Source organism: Gobio gobio (assembly GCF_949357685.1).
Source record: "Gobio gobio genome assembly, chromosome: 18".
Taxonomy (NCBI): domain Eukaryota; kingdom Metazoa; phylum Chordata; class Actinopteri; order Cypriniformes; family Gobionidae; genus Gobio; species Gobio gobio.
The window spans coordinates 20,278,577-20,301,067 of NC_137111.1; the positions used below are offsets into that span (position 1 = coordinate 20,278,577).

At 41.9% G+C, this 22,491-nt stretch overlaps 1 protein-coding gene across 1 annotated transcript; it reads left to right on the forward strand.

Annotated features, from left to right (window-relative positions):
• Positions 1-10,017: 10,017 nt before the first annotated feature.
• On the forward strand, positions 10,018-11,075 carry LOC307142354 (uncharacterized protein). The gene is made up of 4 exons (XM_079843101.1): positions 10,018-10,175; positions 10,264-10,478; positions 10,626-10,785; positions 10,868-11,075. Exons 1-4 carry the CDS (start codon positions 10,103-10,105, stop codon positions 11,026-11,028), a joined length of 609 nt encoding a protein of 202 aa, XP_079699227.1. The 5' UTR covers positions 10,018-10,102; the 3' UTR covers positions 11,029-11,075.
• Positions 11,076-22,491: the final 11,416 nt, after the last annotated feature.

A 22,491-nucleotide genomic window follows, 5' to 3' on the forward strand; every position in this document is an offset into this window, starting at 1 on the left:
TCGGTGCTGAGCTGCTTGAGTACGCTCAAACGCAGTACAGCGGTTCCACTGAAACATTTTCAGAGGCTCCTGGGGCATATGGCAGCAGCAGCCGCAGTAACGCCGCTAGGGCTGCTCCATATGAGACCGCTTCAGCACTGGCTACACGACCGAGTCCCGAGATGGGCGTGGCACAGCGGGTCCCTCCGTGTCCAAGTGACGCCGAGATGCCGCCAAACCCTCACCCCGTGGTCGGACCCTTCATTTCTATGGGCAGGAGTGCCTCTAGAACAAGTGTCCAGGCATCATGTTGTCTCCACGGATGCCTCACCCACGGGTTGGGGTGCCACGTACAACGGGCTTGCAGTATCGGGTCTGTGGACGGGGCCCCAACAGCAATGGCATATCAATTGCCTAGAGTTGCTGGCAGTTCGTCTTGCTCTCAGCCGCCTCAAAGGGTCGCTCAAAGACAAGCACGTTCTGGTCCGGACGGACAGCACGACGGCCGTTGCGTACATCAACAAACAAGGTGGTCTATGCTCCCGCCGTTTGTCCCAACTCGCCCGCCATCTCCTCCTGTGGAGTCAGAAGCATCTGAGGTCCCTTCGTGCTATCCACATTCCGGGCCTGCTCAATCGTGCGGCCGACGAGCTGTCACGGTTGCCAGTGCTTCCCGGAGAGTGGCGACTCCACCCCCAGGTGGTCCAGCTGATTTGGAGTCGCTTTGGGGCCGCACAGATCGATCTGTTTGCCGCCCACGACACGACCCACTGCCAGTTGTTTTATTCCCTGTCCGAGGGGACCCTCGGCACGGATGCACTGGCACACAGCTGGCCCCGGGCTCTGCGCAAATATGCGTTTCCCCCAGTGAGCCTTCTTGCACAGACACTGTGCAAGGTCAGGGAGGACGGGGAGCATCTCCTCTTGGTAGCTCCTTACTGGCCCAACAGGACGTGGTTCCCGGAACTAGTGCTCCTCGCGACAGCACCTCCTTGGCCCATTCCTCTGAGGCAGGACCTTCTGTCTCAGAGATGGGGCACCCTATGGCACCCGCGTCCAGACCTCTGGAAACTCCATGTCTGGTCCCTGGACGGGACGCGGAGGTTCTAGGTGACCTACCGCAAGCGGTAGTCGACACCATCGCTTCCGCCAGAGCCCCCTCTACGAGACGGCTATATGCGTTGAAGTGGAACCTGTTCGTCGACTGGTGCTCTTCTCGCCGAGAAGACCCCCGGAAGTGTTCGATCGGATCTGTGCTATCTTTTCTTCAAGTCGGGTTGGAGCGAAGGCTGTCTCCCTCCACCCTCAAGGTATATGTTGCCGCCATCGCCGCAAGCCATGACCTCATTAATGGTGAGTCCTTAGGCAAGCATGATCTGATCGTCAGGTTCCTAAGGGGGGCGAGGAGACTAAATCCTCCTCGCCCTTCCTCTATACCCTCTTGGGACTTGACTCTGGTGCTGACCGCACTGCAGAGGGCGCCCTTCGAGCCTTTACAGTCAGTAGAGCTTAAGATCTTGTCTCTAAAGACAATACTCCTGATTGCATTGGCCTCAGTTAAGAGGGTAGGGGACCTGCAGGCATTTTCGGTCGACGAATTGTGCCTGGAATTCGGGCCGGGTGATTCTCAGGTGACCCTGAGACCCCGGCCTGGATATGTGCCCAAGGTTCCCACTACTCCCTTCCGGGACCAAGTGGTGAGCCTGCAAGCGCTGCCTTCGGAGGAGGCAGACCCAGCCCTAGCTTTGCTCTGTCCCGTCCGTGCTCTCCGGACTTACGTGGACAGAACGCAAAGCTTCAGGACCTCAGAGCAGCTCTTCGTCTGTTACGGAGGACAGCAGAAGGGAAAGGCTGTCTCCAAGCAGAGGATGGCCCACTGGATAGTGGATGCCATCGTCTTGGCGTATGAATCCCAAGACGTGCCCTGCCCGCTCGGGGTTAGAGCTCACTCCACCAGGGGTGTAGCTTCTTCCTGGGCGCTGGCTCGTGGCGCCTCGCTGACAGACATTTGTAGAGCTGCGGGCTGGGCGACACCCAACACGTTCGCTAGGTTTTATAGCCTGCGTGTAGAGCCGGTGGCTTCTCGTGTGCTCGCTTCCCATAGTCAGCTTCACTGAAGTGCCTGTTCTAGTGTCGGCTTGCTGCGCCATTCCCTTCCCCTGGAACGGATACGTGCGCTTATTTTCTCCAGTCGAGTTCCCCAGGATTGGCGAACCCTGTTGAGTCCTCCGCACCCCTCGGCAGTCGGATGTTGCGGAGCGTCCGACGCCAGGTCTGGCACTCGTATGCATTGGTGGAACTTGTGTCAGGCTGGGTTCCGTATGTTGTGACTCCTACGGCGGTCCCATACGTGTATTCTCCACGGTACAGCTCCCTACGGCGAGCTTGTGTCTTTCCCTTGGCAGAATTCCTCTGCCGTCTCAGTACGGTGTCGTCCCCCGCCTGCATAAGGCCGGGGCCTCCCCTGGGACTTCGTATGTTGAGCTGCCCACGGCCAGCCCATACGTATTCTTTCCACATGGTAACTCCCTCTGGGCATGATGTGGCTCCCGCAGCGTCCTTCGGGCACGCTTTCCCAGCGTTATCCAATCAAGTCTGCTGAATGGGTCTTGCGGAACAGCAGTATGACTCTTCTGGCGTGAATCTTCCCGCCCGCTTCAGAACGGGGTCTGAGGGGCTCTCGCTGGGCGCTGGAAGTGGTAGTAACTGTGGCGTTTTCCATAGGGATCCCAATTCGTCGGTATTACCGACGTACGTCGTAGTGACCGACTGAAAGGGAACGTCTCGGTTACGTATGGTAACCTTCGTTCCCTGAAGGAGGGAACGGAGACGTACGTCCCGTCGCCACAGTTCCTTCCATCACTGCTTGGCCGGGTCACTGGTTCGGCTCCTCAGTGAAAAACGTCAGTGCGATGCTCTCGCTTCCTGTTTATACCCACGGCGCGGGGCGGAGCGCGAGATGCAAATCTCGCACGCCAATTGTTCATTGGCCTGTTCTTAAGTTCTCGAAGCTGATAGGGGCTCTCTGAAGTGATCCCAATTCGTCGGTATTACCGACGTACGTCTCCGTTCCCTCCTTCAGGGAACGAGGGTTACCATACGTAACCGGGACGTTTTTATTATATTATATATAATTATTATTATTTATTTTTTTACTGTGGCTCTTTTGGACAAATGCATTAACCAAAAATGAAAAAAATGCCTCTTTGGTCAAAAAAGGTTCCCGACCCCTGCACTATGGGAAGAAGGCAAGCCGGCAGACACACTGTGATGCTTTGGCAATGTTCTGCTGGAAAACCTTGGGTCCTGCCATCCATGTGGATGTAACTTTGACACGTACCACCTACCTAAGCATTGTTGCAGACCATGTACACCCTTTCATGGAAACGGTATTCCCTGGTGGCTGTGGCCTCTTTCAGCAGGATAATGCGCCCTGCAACAAAGCAAAAATGGTTCAGGAATGGTTTGAGAAGCACAACACTGAGTTTGAGGTGTTGACTTGGCCTCCAAATTCCCCAGACCTCAATCCAATCGAGCATCTGTGGGATGTGCTGAACAAACAAATCCGATCCATGGAGGCCCCACCTCGCAACTTACAGGACTTAAAGGATTTGCTGCTAATATCTTGGTGCCAGACACCACAGCACACCTTCAGGGGTCTAGTGGAGTCCATGCCTCGACGGGTCAGGGCTGTTTTGGCAGCAAAAGGGGGACCAACACAATTATAGAAATAATGTGTTATGCCTGATCGGTGTATATATATAAAAATATATATATTTTTTAAAATCTGCATTTATAAATAGCATTAAGCTTCATATATTTAGCAGGAGATCTCTGATGAATTCTAGTGCCATATGAAAAGGCCAATAAGATACAGGTTAAGCAGTAGAGATGAGCACAGCAGAGTGTGTGTGCTAAGAATCGCTAACCAGCATTTATATTGCAATAAATAAAAGTCTTGAAGGTGAAATGTCATTTCTGACCTCTAAAGGCAACAAACTGACTGTAAATAATAGCAGTTTTCTAACAAGTTTACCAAACGTTCTGCTCACCTGCTATTGGTCAAACAAATAAACAGAGAAATATTCAAATCTACAGCGTTACGCTAAAGTTGCTGTCTCTATTGAGTTTATATCCTCAAATGTAGTGTCATTAGCAGAAACATTTAGTCACTATTTCCTTTTACTGCTCACATCACAATATTTTTTTTTAAAAGTCACATTTATTCCCAGCACAGATGTACAAATGTTTTCCAAGAAATCAAATTCAGCCCAGTGCAAATTCAATAGTATGTCTCATTGAATCTCATATTGAAATATTGTGGACTCCTGATAAAATGAAACTAAGTCATCTTTTACTGTTTCTCATTTAACTCTGAGTGCACATTATAAACGTACACATATATAACAACACTACTGTCAAAGGTTTGGGATTTTATTCTTTATCTTTTATTCTTCAAATATGCAATAAAACATTCAACAGTGACAGTAAAGACATTTACAATCTTACAAAGGTTTCTATATAAAAAATGCTGTTCTTTTGAACTTCCTATTCATCTTTCTGTTCATGTCCACAAAAATATTAAGCACTGTTTTCCTCATTGATAAGAAATGTTTCTTGAGCATCAAATCAGCATATTAGAATGGTTTCTGAAGGATCATGTGACATTAAAGACAGCTTTGTCAGCTTTGTCACCACAGAAATACATTACATTACATTTTATTAACTTATTTTGATCAAATAAATGCAGCCTGGGTGAACAGTCCCTCTGTAAATGATTAATACTAACTAAGTAATACTGTGGCATTTTAAAATAATAAACCTAAACCAGTTCCTTCTTTAGCAAGGAATATTTTGTTTTAGCTTAATGTCTGTTTACTGATGCCATCCAATTCAGCAGCCAGTACACAACCAGGAGTAATTAGTGTGTCAAAATATGCATGTGAACACATCCAGGTCCCGCCTTGAACAATGGCTATTTAGGGACTCTTAACTGAATAATAAATAACGAAAGAAATAGAGCGAGGTTAGACTCAGAAAGCTGCCTTCTATCTTGTTGTCTTTTAATATAGTGCAGATAATAACCACAGTTTAGAAATCAAACTTGCTTCCTGAAATAGGCTATGCCTTATATAGTATAATTATGTATTAGACTGCACTTCATTGCCCAGTATATTCTGTAAATGGAATCACTTTTTATGCATTGTCTGTGCAAACAACTCAAAAACCTTTTTTATTTGGTCTTTCATTAATGTTAATGGTAGTTAATGTTTTTTGTATTATAATTATCAACTTAAAAAAGAGACACTAGGCTTATGATTAATGTCAAAATTTACATTCACATTATTATTAGCCCTGATTGTTTCTTCTGACTGAATTATCATCTATTAACAAGTGGATCCACACTGACAATACTGTAAGCCACATTGCTAGTAGTCGAGAGTGGGGACAGTTGCAACATGTGGCAGTTTCTCCAATCAGGAATGAGCTGGAGTCATGACACTCCTACTGCACATGCTTATGCTGCGTTCCAGGCAGGTTTTTGAGCCCGTAAATTACAACTTCAAACCACGACTCACGACTTTGTAGTGTTCCAGGCAAAGTCACGCCAAACTGCCTGAGCGCAAGGAATTGTGTGGTAGTTTGATGTAAACAAAGCATGTCGGACCGTACAGGGTGTATGCTCATTTACAATTATTTCTATCGCCAAAGGTGCCTACTCCTTGCTTATTTGAGGGAAACGGAGGAGAAAAACAGCGCAGACGGCAAGAAAAGCTGTTATACCTTTTATTTTATGTTATTTGTATATTTGTTTCATAAACGCTGCAACCGTAGGGGGCTGCCATTGTTGCTTCGCGGGCTATGTGACGTCAAAACTCGTAACTGGGAGTACATCGATCTAGTACGAGTTCACGGGTGGGAAGTCACGGGTTTGGCTGCCGTTCCAGTCCACTTTCACGGGTAGAAGGTTGGAAAAACACGGGCATTAGTTAACAGCCACATGTTAAACTTCCTTATGGGAGAAACTGAATTTCAAATTTTTTACAACTTTTTGTCATACTGTCTAAACTGTTTAAGTATTGATCTTTATTGTTTTATAGTTTGAATGTGCATGTTTCTTAGCTCTTAACAGACTTAGTTACAATGTGTTAAAACTAATGTGTTAGGCTAGCATCACTAGTTTTAAGATGGCTGCCAGGGGTGGGTTGTAACTGTCCCCACATGTTGTTGCAACTGCAAGGCATGGGCTCATGAAGCCTGCAATGATGGTGGTTCCATTTACATTTGCCACAATTGTCAGTCAGTTGGGGAACTGTGAATACTTGATGCTATGAACTAATCAGTTTATGTGCTTTTGGTGGTGTTATGAAATTGTTACTGCTTTTTACTACAGTTGGGCCTACGTACATTTTTGTGGGATTTTGACAAAGGTGTTTTTTTTTTAACTTTTTTTTACTTTAATAAGTTAACTCAATGAACTCTGGTCTCAAATAAACAAAAAAAAGATTTGAAAAATGATGCCGAAGTATGAGTTTATTACATCTAAATGACTGTTGCAGGGACAGTTGCAACATTTTTCAGGGTCCATTTAAGTACAAATGACTCTCATATTATCATACACATGTTGCAACATGGGCAGGTAGGTAACATTAATGGGTTTAATATAGCCTATATATATATATATATATATATATATATATATATATATATATATATATATATATATAGGGCTGTCAAAAGATTAATCGCGATTAATTGGATCCAAAATATAAGTTTGTGTTTACATAATATATGTGTGTGTACTCTGTTAATTATTATTTATATATAAATACACACACATTCATGTATATATTTAAGAAATATTTGCATGTATATACTGTATATACATTTATATAATCTATAATATATATAAATATAAATGTTTTATATATACAAATAAAAATGTTTTCTTAAATATATACATGCTTGTGTGTGTATTTATATATAAATAATAATTAACAGAGTACACACACATATATTATGTAAACACAACATATGTTTTATGAATAATTTTTGTAGACATTTACTGAATTTACTGAAGGCCAACAGGAAAGCTAGGTAACTAAATTTATTAAATTAATTCACAATATGCACACATTCATTACTTATCTTATGCCTAATACAGGCTAAAAAAGGTTGAGCTTTTTATTTACTGAGAGCTACACATGGAATTATTCATTTACAATATGCACACATTTATTACTAATATTACTTTGTTAATATTTCTTGTTTGTTAAATAAATTATAAATTACATTAAATAGGCCTATTTCAAATCAAAATGGTGAAATTAGACAAAAGTTTATTAATTTGCCTGAATTTTTTTGTCATTTGTTTAACATTTCTGACTTAAAGAATCAGCTGTCAAATATGAAATGTTTAGTTTAGCTACTTGCATATCTCGCAGTTGACATTGAGTCGCGTTGCTAAAATTCACGCTTAGCCTCAGCAGCTTCTGTGTGAGCATAAAGCCTGCCTCTCACTCTGATTTGATTGGTTTTCTCAAATATTTTGACGAGCGGTGTCAGACCAATGAGGATCAACGCACATACCTCTGCTTCTGACGTGCGCTCTGTTCGACGCCGCTGCGGATTGAAGAACACACTTTTAACGCAGATTAAAAGACGGGATGAAGCCGAAGCCTCCCGCCAGTTTTATATGTTTGAAAGGTTAATCACAAATTTTTTTAGGGGGGCAGGACAAAAGTTTAGGGGCCTAAAAAGGGCCTAGTGACGCCCATGTCTGCAATTGTGTTTTTCACTGCGTGAGAACATGCATAGGCGTCGATTTCGGGGGGGATGGGGGGGACGCGTACCCACCAGATTTCGTCATGAGTCCTTTTGTACCCACCACTTTTTTTTTTTTTTTTAAACCTTGAGTTAAATTTTGCGGTGAAGCATTGCTGACGTTTTTTCCACTCAATTGTGTCGTAATAACGATATCTTCCCAGTCAACACGTGAGATCATGCGATGATCACAGTGACATCACACAATCCTCATACTGTGAACCTCAGCATGTGTGTAAAGCGTGAGCTCAAGGTGAGTTCATCTGATCCTCATACTGTGATCCTCAGCATGTGTGTAAAGCGTGAGCTCAACGTGAGTTCATCTGATCCTCATACTGTGATCCTCAGCATGTGTGTAAAGGGTGAGCTCAACGTGAGTTCATCTGATCCTCATACTGTGATCCTCAGCATGTGTGTAAAGGGTGAGCTCAACGTGAGTTCATCTGATCCTCATACTGTGATCCTCAGCATGTGTGTAAAGGGTGAGCTCAACGTGAGTTCATCTGATCCTCATACTGTGATCCTCAGCATGTGTGTAAAGGGTGAGCTCAACGTGAGTTCATCTGATCCTCATACTGTGATCCTCAGCATGTGTGTAAAGGGTGAGCTCAACGTGAGTTCATCTGATCGTCATACTGGGAACCTCAGCATGTGTGTAAAGCGTGAGCTCAAGGTGAGTTCATCTGATCCTCATACTGTGAACCTCAGCATGTGTGTAAAGCGTGAGCTCAACGTGAGTTCATCTGATCCTCATACTGTGATCCTCAGCATGTGTGTAAAGGGTGAGCTCAACGTGAGTTCATCTGATCCTCATACTGTGATCCTCAGCATGTGTGTAAAGGGTGAGCTCAACGTGAGTTCATCTGATCCTCATACTGTGATCCTCAGCATGTGTGTAAAGCGTGAGCTCAACGTGAGTTCATCTGATCCTCATACTGTGATCCTCAGCATGTGTGTAAAGGGTGAGCTCAACGTGAGTTCATCTGATCGTCATACTGGGAACCTCAGCATGTGTGTAAAGCGTGAGCTCAAGGTGAGTTCATCTGATCCTCATACTGTGAACCTCAGCATGTGTGTAAAGCGTGAGCTCAAGGTGAGTTCATCTGATCCTCATACTGTGAACCTCAGCATGTGTGTAAAGCATGAGCTCATTGTGAATGCTTCACACTCCGGTCCAGTTGGCGGTGGTAAATGCACCATCTAAGCTGGTCTTCCAACCACCATAAAACATGTAAAGAAGAAGAAAAAGTTGTCCATGGTATTGTTACACCGCAGAAATGGTGAGTGGCCTATTTACATACTTTTAGATGTGCAATGTGGTCTGGTCTTTTTTTTTTTTGCAGAGTACTGCTCACACATGCTACATATGCACCAGCCATTTTACCTTCAGTAATCACACCAAAATTGCTAGCTGCAGCTAGTTTGCATATCAGTATTTGTGAATTGTTAGGCCTGTTATGTCAGATCATTACAACATTACTAACTTTATATTTCAATATATAATTTTTTTTTATTTATACTTATATTTCAATAATTATCAAGCGCTGTAAAACAACAGTAAGCAAGAATGCTGCACTGGTGGAATAGCGTAAACTATCATTGCTCTTTGGATAAAAGATGAAGTAGGCCTACTCTTAGACACTCATATTAAAGATAAAAAGCCTTATTTCACCACGCTATATGACTAGTTTTTTAACAAAAACTTCTATCTGTGGAACTGTAGCTGTTTTATGTTAAAAGCTTCAACGTCACTTCCCATTTACCAAAACTCAGTGACTGACATTCATCCTCTTATTAACATAACAAGCAACTTTACCCAGACATCAGATGCAACACTACATCATTAAGAATGTAAAGTGTAGATCTACAAAAGTGAAGTTTAAAGTACTTTATGATACACACTTTCTTTAGGATGCACAACAATTCTCCAAAGAAGACTTCTTAAACAATTATCAAATACAGTAATCAGTGAGAGTGGCTAAGGTTGTCCTCTCAAACAAAAAAAAAATTGTAAAAGATTTATGTGTTTCATATAATGTTTTACTAATACAGAAGTTCTTTTTGGCCTGTTAGGATTTGGAAACAAAAATTAAGGTGTGTGTGTGTGTGTGCGTGCGTGCGTTGGTGTGTGTGTTTTTTTTTTTTTTTTACATTGTACCAAATGTCCCCACAATTAAAGTGAACCACCTACATGTGCATTGTGGATAAAACGATCAGAGAAAAAACGGTTTAATTGATGTAGAAAAATAAATATAGAAACAATATAACTGATTTAGATAAATGCAATTTCACTGACCTTATGTATGTAATTTTGACAACAGGGAAGGAACCAAAGGAAACAAAATGCAAAGTCACCATGGAGAAATTGTTTGGTATGTGATATATCAATTAGACATTATTTATTTATACAGACATAAAACATCCTTTGCTATATAACAATCTAACTTTACAATTTTTCAGATCTGAATACTAAGATACTCCAACAAATTCAAATGCTGGAACAGAGACAAGCTTTCATCATGAATGACTTGGCAAAAGTTAAGTCTGTTCTCATGAAGCGGGCAGAAGAAGATGCCCATGAGGAACTTTTTAAACAACAACAGTGCTCCAGCTTTGAAACGTTTGAAGCCTTCTGTCAGAGGCTTGAAGAAGACAAAAATTATCGAGAGCTTTATGTTAGTACTACTATATAAATTTAGCGTTTATTTTTACAACAAAGCCACAGTTTTATTTTTTTATTTTTTTGCAGCAGATACCATGTAAAAGAAATGTTGAAGCCTGGTATATTTTAATCATGACAATATTATGTATGTTTTTGTCAGGTACACCATCTCATCCATACTCACGGCAGCTCCAATATAGGTGAGATGGTGAGACAGGCTTTAAAAAGCATAGCGTCAGACAATGTTCTCTGTCTGTATAACAGAACGGGGAAAGATGGGAAGAAGGTGTTGCCACCTGTGCTCCTGACATGTTTGAAAAGTAAGTGTTTAAGTTTTGGTTTGTGCATCTGGATGCTGCTATAGAAATTGTAATGTTAACACCTTGCTCTTTGTGTTTTTAGAATGTGTCAGGTGTTTTCACAAACAAAATGAAATAGAGGTGAAGAAGCTAAAAGTAACCACCAGAACAACACCAGACGCGGAATGTATTCGCCAAGTAGAAATTTTTTTGTCCACCGCCAACACCAGGCTGAAAAGGAAACCAAATAAAGGAAAAAGCTGAATTTTTGTTTGATTGTTTTTATTGATGGAAATAAAGAATGTGGGTGTAAAAGTTTGAGTTAACTGAATTATTTTAGATAACAGTGAACTAACACAATTATTGCATAGTGGTGTTATATGGTGATCTCACAGTATGAGCACACAGTGACCAGAGTATGAGCACACAGTGACCACAGTATGAGCACACAGTGACCAGAGTATGAGCACACAGTGACCACAGTATGAGCACACAGTGACCACAGTATGAGCACACAGTGACCACAGTATGAGCACACAGTGACCAGAGTATGAGCACACAGTGACCACAGTATGAGCACACAGTGACCAGAGTATGAGCACACAGTGACCACAGTATGAGCACACAGTGACCACAGTATGAGCACACAGTGACCAGAGTATGAGCACACAGTGAGTGCCCAGTGACATCACAGTGACCAGAGTATGAGCACACAGTGACCACAGTATGAGCACACAGTGACCACAGTATGAGCACACAGTGACCACAGTATGAGCACACAGTGACCAGAGTATGAGCACACAGTGACCACAGTATGAGCACACAGTGGGTGCCCAGTGACATCACAGTGACCACAGTATGAGCACACAGTGAGTGCCCAGTGACATCACAGTGACCAGAGTATGAGTACACAGTGACCACAGTATGAGCACACAGTGATCACAGTATGAGCACACAGTGACCACAGTATGAGCACACAGTGACCACAGTATGAGCACACAGTGATCACAGTATGAGCACACAGTGATCACAGTATGAGCACACAGTGATCACAGTATGAGCACACAGTGATCACAGTATGAGCACACAGTGATCACAGTATGAGCACACAGTGACCACAGTATGAGCACACAGTGGGTGCCCAGTGACATCACAGTGACCACAGTATGAGCACACAGTGAGTGCCCAGTGACATCACAGTGACCAGAGTATGAGCACACAGTGACCACAGTATGAGCACACAGTGAGTGCCCAGTGACATCACAGTGACCAGAGTATGAGCACACAGTGACCACAGTATGAGCACACAGTGACCACAGTATGAGCACACAGTGGGTGCCCAGTGACATCACAGTGACCACAGTATGAGCACACAGTGAGTGCCCAGTGACATCACAGTGACCAGAGTATGAGTACACAGTGACCACAGTATGAGCACACAGTGATCACAGTATGAGCACACAGTGACCACAGTATGAGCACACAGTGACCACAGTATGAGCACACAGTGATCACAGTATGAGCACACAGTGATCACAGTATGAGCACACAGTGATCACAGTATGAGCACACAGTGATCACAGTATGAGCACACAGTGATCACAGTATGAGCACACAGTGATCACAGTATGAGCACACAGTGATCACAGTATGAGCACACAGTGACCACAGTATGAGCACACAGTGATCACAGTATGAGCACACAGTGATCACAGTATGAGCACACAGTGACCAGAGTATGAGCACACAGTGATCACAGTATGAGCACACAGTGACCACAGTATGAGCACACAGTGATCACAGTATGAGCACACAGTGATCACAGTATGAGCACACAGTGATCACAGTATGAGCACACAGTGACCAGAGTATGAGCACACAGTGATCACAGTATGAGCACACAGTGATCACAGTATGAGCACACAGTGACCACAGTATGAGCACACAGTGATCACAGTATGAGCACACAGTGACCACAGTATGAGCACACAGTGATCACAGTATGAGCACACAGTGACCACAGTATGAGCACACAGTGACCACAGTATGAGCACACAGTGATCACAGTATGAGCACACAGTGATCACAGTATGAGCACACAGTGATCACAGTATGAGCACACAGTGATCACAGTATGAGCACACAGTGATCACAGTATGAGCACACAGTGATCACAGTATGAGCACACAGTGACCACAGTATGAGCACACAGTGACCACAGTATGAGCACACAGTGATCACAGTATGAGCACACAGTGACCACAGTATGAGCACACAGTGATCACAGTATGAGCACACAGTGATCACAGTATGAGCACACAGTGATCACAGTATGAGCACACAGTGATCACAGTATGAGCACACAGTGACCACAGTATGAGCACACAGTGATCACAGTATGAGCACACAGTGATCACAGTATGAGCACACAGTGATCACAGTATGAGCACACAGTGACCAGAGTATGAGCACACAGTGACCACAGTATGAGCACACAGTGATCACAGTATGAGCACACAGTGACCACAGTATGAGCACACAGTGATCACAGTATGAGCACACAGTGATCACAGTATGAGCACACAGTGACCAGAGTATGAGCACACAGTGATCACAGTATGAGCACACAGTGATCACAGTATGAGCACACAGTGACCACAGTATGAGCACACAGTGACCACAGTATGAGCACACAGTGACCACAGTATGAGCACACAGTGATCACAGTATGAGCACACAGTGACCACAGTATGAGCACACAGTGACCACAGTATGAGCACACAGTGACCACAGTATGAGCACACAGTGACCACAGTATGAGCACACAGTGATCACAGTATGAGCACACAGTGATCACAGTATGAGCACACAGTGATCACAGTATGAGCACACAGTGATCACAGTATGAGCACACAGTGACCACAGTATGAGCACACAGTGAGTGTGATGTGACCTCATATTTCCACCACAGTATGAGTGCACTGTGATTGTGCAGTGACCTCATGTTGTGAACAAAGAATGAGCACACAGTGAGAGCTCTGTGTGGTTACACTTTTAGTTCACTGTGACACTCACATTATGACCGCACCATGAGAATATTGTGAGCTCATAGTGACATCATTGTGAGATCAAATTGTTGACTGGGTTATGTCCTTTTAACTACATCTTTTCTCATAATAACGAGATCTTATGTCGTTTTAACGACATCTTTTGTTGTAAAAACGTTTGAAAAGCAGAAGCAAGCTCCGTAAAATAGGCTCTTAAGAGATCCGAGATGGAAGAGATGGAATTCCGCTGCCTGTATCAGTGGCAGTGCCCATAACACGAAATTGTTGTAATGGATTGATGTAGCCTATACAGTTCTTAACAGCCATGGGTAGCAGGTGCCATGGACCGCTCATGATTTAGCGTAATGACGGACCCCGGTGCAGCCACAAATATCATAATTATCTATAGGCTAGGCCTACTGTAATAGAGACATTCAAGAAATGTATTAAAAAGAAAGACGCTTTCAGCCTTACTCAAAGTAGAGCCCTACATTTCTGCCCGAGCCCGACGGGCCCCGACTTTTTTACGCCCTAGGGCCGGGCTTCGGGCCAATTTTCCAGTCATAGCCTACCTCAGACGCGGGCCGGGCTTCGGGCTTTTTTAGGCTATAGGACGGCGCTATGCAACACGCATCGCCGCAAATGAGTAAAGCAAGCCAACACGCAAACTGCCACAAGTGAAACTGAAAATAAGCTAAGTTTTAGATGCTCAAAAGCACAATCATCTTCATTAAAATTAATGAGACTAAATGCTCTTACCAGTGTTTAGGTCGCTCGTTCTCATAATGCGGTCTTTGATGTTGAAAAGAGCTGATGAATAAAATACTCATATCGGTTGATTTCGTTGACATGAACTCCGTTAAATGTGCATATAGCACGGGAATTGAAGATCGGATAGGTATATATTCATTTCGCGGAGAGGTGTAGCCTAAGGTAAGACAACCAGCATGTTTTTTATTTTTAATTATTTGTTTACGTAGATTGTGTAGCCCGTTTTGTTTGCGCGCGCCGTTGCGATCTGCCTGCCTCATCTTGTCAAAAATGCCTTTTTACTGTGATGGTGGTGATAATAGGCTAAACGTTTAAACGATGCTTTAAGTGTTTTTTTATGGATTTAATAAGCAAGACAAGTCAAGTGTTGATTTCAGAGGCTTAAGTGTTGGGTTAACTCACTGTCGGCCGCTGGCCGCTTGGTCGTCACTTTAAAAAGCAAAAACTTTAGTTTAACAAACATTAAATGCTTTAAACATTTTTCTAAATTAACTTAATAAAGAAACAAAACGAAATATATCTACTTTGACATTAAAAACAAAACTGAACTATTTTAATGGCTGTAACTAATGTGTAATAGGGAGGATAAAAAAAACACGGGCTCCAGTGGGACTCTGATATGAAGTGGTAAAAAAAATTGCAAAAATGAAAAATATTAAAGAATTCGCGGGGCGCTTTCGTCGGCATGAGTAAGATAGGCTATAAGACCCGCAATATGTCTCTCATCTGACATTTTTATTTATTTACATTAGTAAGCTACAGGACATAGTCTTTCAAAACATGACCTGCGCGAAAGAGAAAAAAAAATGTACCCAGCACTTCTGAAAATGCACTTCTGAATGCGTCTCTGTCCCCAGCACATTTCAAACCAAACTGACGCCCATGAGAACGTGTGAGGTGTGAGAGGATTGTCGGACATAGCAACAGTAACTAAAGAGGGCGGGTCTTTGCGAACGGTCAATTGGAGACCCTTTCACAATGTATAAAACACATAACTGTCACAAGTGCTGGAGAAAAAAAATAGCATCAAGGGGGAAAACCATAGTGGAGACATATCCCTACACCCACACGACCCCACCATATATGATCAGAGATTAACACACACATAGGTCATGGTGTTAGAAGAAAGAAGTCTAAATGAGGGTTAGTCCACCCAAAAATCAAAATTCTATCATCATTTGCTCACTCTCATGTTGTTCCAAACCCCGAAGTCTTTTGTTCATCGTCAGAACAAAAATAAAGATATTTTAATGAAATCTGAGAGATTTACTGTCCCTCCATTGACAGTCTATGCAATTACCACTTTAAAAAAGTTCATAAAGATTGTAAAACTAATCCATATGAATTGAGTGGTTTAGTCCAAATTTTCTGAAGAGCTGGATTGCTTTATAGGACGAACAAATTTAATTTAGGCTTCTATTCACATATAAACATTGATCAGCAAACATAAACAGAAGCTCAACCTGACTTACTTGACGCACGAGAACCAACCTCATTGGTTCGTGCTGTAGCTCAAACGTGTTGCGCAACACACGTCAAACGTGTTGCGTAACACACAAGAATGAACCTCATTGGTTCTTGAGGAAGCTTAAATGTTCTGCGTAACACAAGAATGAACCTCACTAGTGCTCGCACGTCAAGCAAGAATAAATTCAATCTGTTCATCATATAAAGTGATCGTGTCTCTTCAGAAAATTTGCCCTAAACCGCTCAATTCGCATGGACTTATTTTACAATCCCTTTATGAACTTTTTAAAGTGTCAAAGTGGTAGTTGCGTAGCTGTCTATGGAGGGACCGAAAGGTCTCAAATTTCATTAAGAAAAAAAAGGTCACAAAATTAGGAGCTTACCCAGCAAGCAATTTTGCATTTAAAAGACGTCTAATAGCCATCCAAACACAGCCCTGACATCTAGGCTAAAACAAGGCAAAATTTGGGCTGTCAGTGAAAATTTAATAGACGTCTAACCATAGCCCAAGAATAGCCATCTAGAACATGAATATGTCAAAGAAATTAAACCAAACACATTTTAATCACTGTTGACTTCGCTTACATGATGGAATATCATACATCTCACAAGTTATTTTGGCAAAAACGACAAGGTTATTTTGGCTTGAAGTTTGCTCATAGCTGAAGGTTTGCCAGACTATATCGGGTCTATGTTTAACCGAGATGATGAAACGGCTATTGCTTGCTGGGTAAAGGACTAATATTGTGTGAATAAAGTACAAATATTTTGAGGAAGAAAATCCACACTATTACGAAAAAAGCTGTGATGATCACAATAAGAACAGGCCACCAAGGCTCCAGCTTCTTCAATACAAGGAATGAATGTGAAGGATTTAGCTAAATCATATTTTAGGATAGGATTTACCAACAAAGAACACTTGCGTTGCGTCCAAAATCACATACTGTCTGAGTAGTGCTACATTTGAAATTGAACTTACTTCGCAACCGTAAACAAAAAGTATGTGCTATATAGTAGATTATGGGTTGTTTGAATGAAATTGTTGTTACTGTCATGTGACCTACCTGCGCCAGTTGTGTTACTTCACTTCCATTCATAAATCCTCTCCTGTGGCCTCATGGGATAGTAAAGTGTCCATCAAATGCACACTTCAGAATCTCGCCGGAAGTAGTACGTCATTTCGCCTACTGTTTTTTTTTAATACTATGTATTATATTCTTGGTATAATGTTTTTCACCTACTATAGTAAGGAAGTTTTCGATTTCAGATGCAGAGATGGTCTTGTGGTACTTCAACAAAGAGTTTGGGTTGATTTTTAAAATGTTTTTGATAGAAATCTTTATGCTGCCATTTTTAATCAAAGATACAGTAATATTGTGAAACATTATTATGAATACTTTAATATATTTTAACATGTCATTTATTCCTGTGATGACAGCTGAATTTTCAGCATCATTACTCCAGTCTTCAGTGTCAAGTGATCCTTCAGAAATCATTCTAATACGCTGATTTGCTGAAACATTTTTATCAATATTGGAAACAGTCGTGATGTTACATAAATGTTTGTGTGAGAACTGATACATATTTTTCTGGATTCTTTGATGAATAGAAACATCAAAAGAACAGCATTTATTTGAAATAGATTATTTTGTAGTAACATAAAAGTATTTACTCTCACTTCAATTTAATGCACCCTTGCTGAATAAAACTATTAATTTCTTTTTCTTTTTTTTAAACTATGCCCTGTAGTTTGTGGCCCAGATAATATTTATTGTATGACATTATTCTCATGATATAATGACTCATAATTTGTATTATTTAAACTCATAAGTTTTTGAATTTAATCTTGCAGCCTAATGATACAAAATATTCTTTAAATCTGGCAATTTCTTTTAACATGGCACTAAAATGCTCTTGTACTGTAGACCAGTGAACATCAGTGCCACTAGAACATTCCATCCCTGATGTCCCTGTCTGGCATTATTCAGTAGATCTTCCTGCATGAGCCCACATTTTGACTCATTCGTTAAGCAACTGCCTAGCGGAATAACACTGTTTTCAGCTTAGCTCTTCAACCAAAATATAGTCGTCATAAAGGGCATAAACCAAAAGGGCAAATGGTCTTGTAGGCTTTTTTTTTCAATTTGTTTTCCTTTGTAAGTTCCCTCTACCAGCAGAGATAAGGCACTGTGCATCTTTGAGATGAAAACGAGGGAGTCACAAAACAAAAAAGGCTAGACTTGTGAATAAATACTCACAATGTTGTTGTACCTGTCAGCACTTCAACAGTAACTATCTAATGATTACCAGTGTACTGAGTCAAGTGGCAACTGTGGGCAGCAAAATGATGCTAGTTCTATGAATATTAATGGTTTTCACAGAATTTAGTTTATTTATTTATTTATGATCAATACTCATTAAATGAGCCAAGGTAACATTGGCATGTTTCTTTTTCTCTCCCTTTACAGTGTTCTGTCAAAGCACGTCGGACCGCATCCCCTGGAGAGAGCAGATCAATTGCCCGGTCTTTATTGACAAAATGACACGGTTCTCCCTTCCCACATACAGCCCTGCGGTGGCTGCACACAAGAGGTAATAGAACCAGATGGGGGAACATATAAATGCCCAATGCTGCACACCTGGGGGTGAATTTATACTCTCTAAAGGATTATTTCCTTCCGATCCCTATGCGAATAGTTTGGAGATATTAATGGGGTAATTTGTGCTGTGCATCTCCCGGGGAGCTTCATGGGAGAACTCCGGGAGGATTCATTCCTCACTTTTGGAGGAACTTATGCAGCTGGACTAAAACTGGACTCATTAAATGTTGAAATTACAGCCACTAAGCTGGAGAATTTGGAATCTCCACATTTCTGGCGCTGGTAGCTGGTGGTGCAGGGTCGCATCCAGCCCACAATCGCAGCGTGAAATATCACATCAGTCAGCGGCGTGTCGCGTCCTCTCGTTTAGAGGTTGATGAATGCCACCCAGGAACTGAAAGATGAAAACTTCGAGCTGTCGGGGAACATTTTGGATGGCGCGGTTGACAGGGCAAACGTGGCAGAGCCATATCACATGCTGCTCTCAGCAGCAGGTCCAGAGACATGTTCTCCGTCACCAATTAAATGCAGCCTGCGATCACCTTGGACGGGCACGGGGCAGTGGTCTGTACAAGCGTGCTGTGTTCTGACAAATAATAATTAGCCTCGGTCTACGAGAGCATGAGACCAAGGAGAACAGATGTAAGCAATCTACAAGCACACTGCCATACTCAAGTGCGTTCACATGCACTTAAAAAGCTTGATTGCAAGGAATTGCGCCTGTTGATGCCGTTTTAGAACTGAACACGCTATCTGAAATATTTTAACATCTCATCAGGCTTATTATAAACACCCGATTGCCTCTATAATAAGCCTAATTTACACAGAAAGGGGCATGTCTGCACTGAAAATAATGACAGCAAATTCATTTAAATGTTCATGATGCAAAGCTATGGACCCCTGTCACATTTCCAGGGTTCTCAGAAGTGCAAGTCATCAGAGTTGGGGAAACTTCTAGTAGTGAATGGAAACTACAACAAATTATTTTGCTTTCCCATTTGCCTCAATAGCAAAAGATCCACGATAGAGTTTCTATGACTTCCAACAGAGGAAAAAAGATTGATATATTGTTTAAGTTGGTCAGAGGAGTAAAAGATACCAAATTTACCATCACCCCCTCAGCCGTGGTATTAGAAACTTCAATTAGCCAGTAGCATTAATTAGTTTACTGTAATTTAATGCTAATGTAATATGGTATAGAATACATTTAATATAAACTTTGCTAGATTTACGATGTTAATAACAATCATCATAGTCTGTGAAATCACATTTAGCACTTGGTTAAAATGGATTGTGGGTGGCTAGTTAAAAATACCATACACAAAATGGTTTGGTGAATTCGTGCCCATAGTGCTCTAAATATAGATTTTACTTCCTTTTTCATAACCCTACCAAAATCTGAAGCCATTCCAGGGCATAAAACTAAAGCCTTTCAATTGCTCAATGCCTTTCATTCAAGCTATCTTCTGCATGTGTTCATATTCTCTGTAAAGTCAGAGACTTGGATTTGGGCTGCTGGGAATTACCATGTGGGCTTTTAATCAAGTAATAGCTATACACCACCAGGGAGGCTTTGTTTGCCGTGCAGGGCTGTGCTAAAACAGGATCAACATAGAAAATAAAGTTAACACCAGAGGGTGCCAAAGCTTTTTGTGTTCCTACATATCAAATCACTTATGTTTTTAACCTCTCCTCCCCTCCCTCCCCCTTTATTTCTTTATTGCATTTTATATAGATATATATAAAAAAGGGTTTAATAGCCCTTTTAATAGATCACACAACTTGAAAATATATGCATTTTCTGTCTCCACCTCAGGGAAATAAACCCAGGACGCTGCTAAGAAGCTTGGCCACATTCAACTGTCAAAACAGAATTGTTCAAAGGCTTTTTTGGCCGGAATTTAAAAGCAGCAGGTAGTCTGTGTGAGGCCAACTCTCTAAGTGATAGGCTTTTTTTTTTTTGCTCATAAGTGTCCAGAGATATTGCAGCGGACATTTCCACCACAGTCATCATCCACAACGCAACCCAGGGCATTGCCACTGGAAATGTGCCCCAACACTTGAATGACCTGCCAAATCGGCAATAATAAACTCTATTAGTAATCACCCCAAATGTTCGGGCTATGGCGTTCGTGCATTCCTCCAGCTGCCAAAATCATTTGGGAGTTTGTAGGTGTGGTTGAAACGCTGACAGCAGCATAAAGAATGGAGGTATGGAGGTAGAAAGTTCAGATAAGGAAAGTGAACTTACTGCATGCAGAGTTGAAACAATTTTTTTTTTCTAGGCCAACATGGGATTGTCAATTTCAGACACCCAGCAAGACACCACAACATATTTACTATGACAGAATATATACTAGGGTCAACTTTGGGTCTGATAGTCCACTGGTAATTAATGCAATCAGCTGACCTTTAGAAAAGAGCAGAGGTCACAACCACTCGTCATCCATAACTACTCTTAATTGCTAATAGACTATCTTTAGGTCTATAGACAAACGGTCATTAGCACTGGAGGACAAGTCAAATGTTGCACATTTTCTCATTAATAATTGTAGATTTTCATACATAAAGTGCAACCCATTCTCACTCGCAAGGCGTCAAAATCCGAAGCATGGTCAAGTGCCTTCCGCGTCACAATGAAGACGCTAAAGGTACCCCTAGGCATCACTATATCGACACGCTGGGTGTTCTATTAATTTCAGTTGTTTTATTCTTTACATTTGTAAATGCAGACATGATTTTATTAATATTTTATTATTATTTAAAGGCTACTTTTATATTTTGGAGCAGCTAACCCCTCTCCTATCCTAAACCTACCCACTTCTAAACAATATAAAGCATGTAACAGGCAAATCCAAGTACAGTCACAGGTATTTATTGCAAAAACTGACCAAAAACAGTATAAAAGTATTAACTCATGTTGCATTCCAAGTCTGAAGTCATACGATGTCTTCATGTAAAGAACAGAGTTGATCTTATTGTTTTAATCACTGAGATGATCCCGCCGCTCCGTGAACGCACTCATTCATATTTCATTCAAATAATACACACGACTCTTAAGCCTGACGCAATCGGTCACAAGACACACGAGAGCCAATTACATTTTACAATCAAAGCTGACGTAATGACGCAATTGGTCACGAGACATACAAGAGCCAATGCAATTCCACTATGAAAACTGACGTAACGGGCGGCAATTTTTGAAATTTAATGTGTTCATGATCTTCGGCGGATGGAGACGCTGATCGCTTTTGGGGATTTTCTTCACACAAATCAATCGTTTGGCCTCGGAACACTTGTAATATTTGTACTTTTTGAATAAATTGTGCATTCAGTTGTATCTGCCTGTTATATCTTTGTTAAAACATGTCTAAATAGCGTAAATAAATAAAATCAAATTATGCTGGCTGATTAAATAGAGAATCACACTCCAACATGTCATAATGGCAAAATCATAACCCAATATATGATCATCATGACAATAACGTTCCCATGCCCAACGCGTCTGTTTATGGCACCAAAGGTTTCTCATTGAAATGAATAGAGCACCCATCGTGTCGAACAATGGCACCTAAGGGTATCTTTAGCGTCTTCATTGTGATGCGGAAGTCACTTGACCATGCTTCGGATTTTGACGCCTTTTGACGGGAGTGAGAACGGGTTGCAAAGTGTGTGTAACGAGGTTAGTTCTTGTGGGAAGAAGGAGGCGGGAACCGGCGAACAATAGAACAAACTTTAATAAAATAAATGAACACAAAATGAAAGTAAAAGCGGCAGCCCCTCACGGACGACTGCCGCGCACGTACATAAACAAAACGTAAACAAAAATACAAATCATAGTC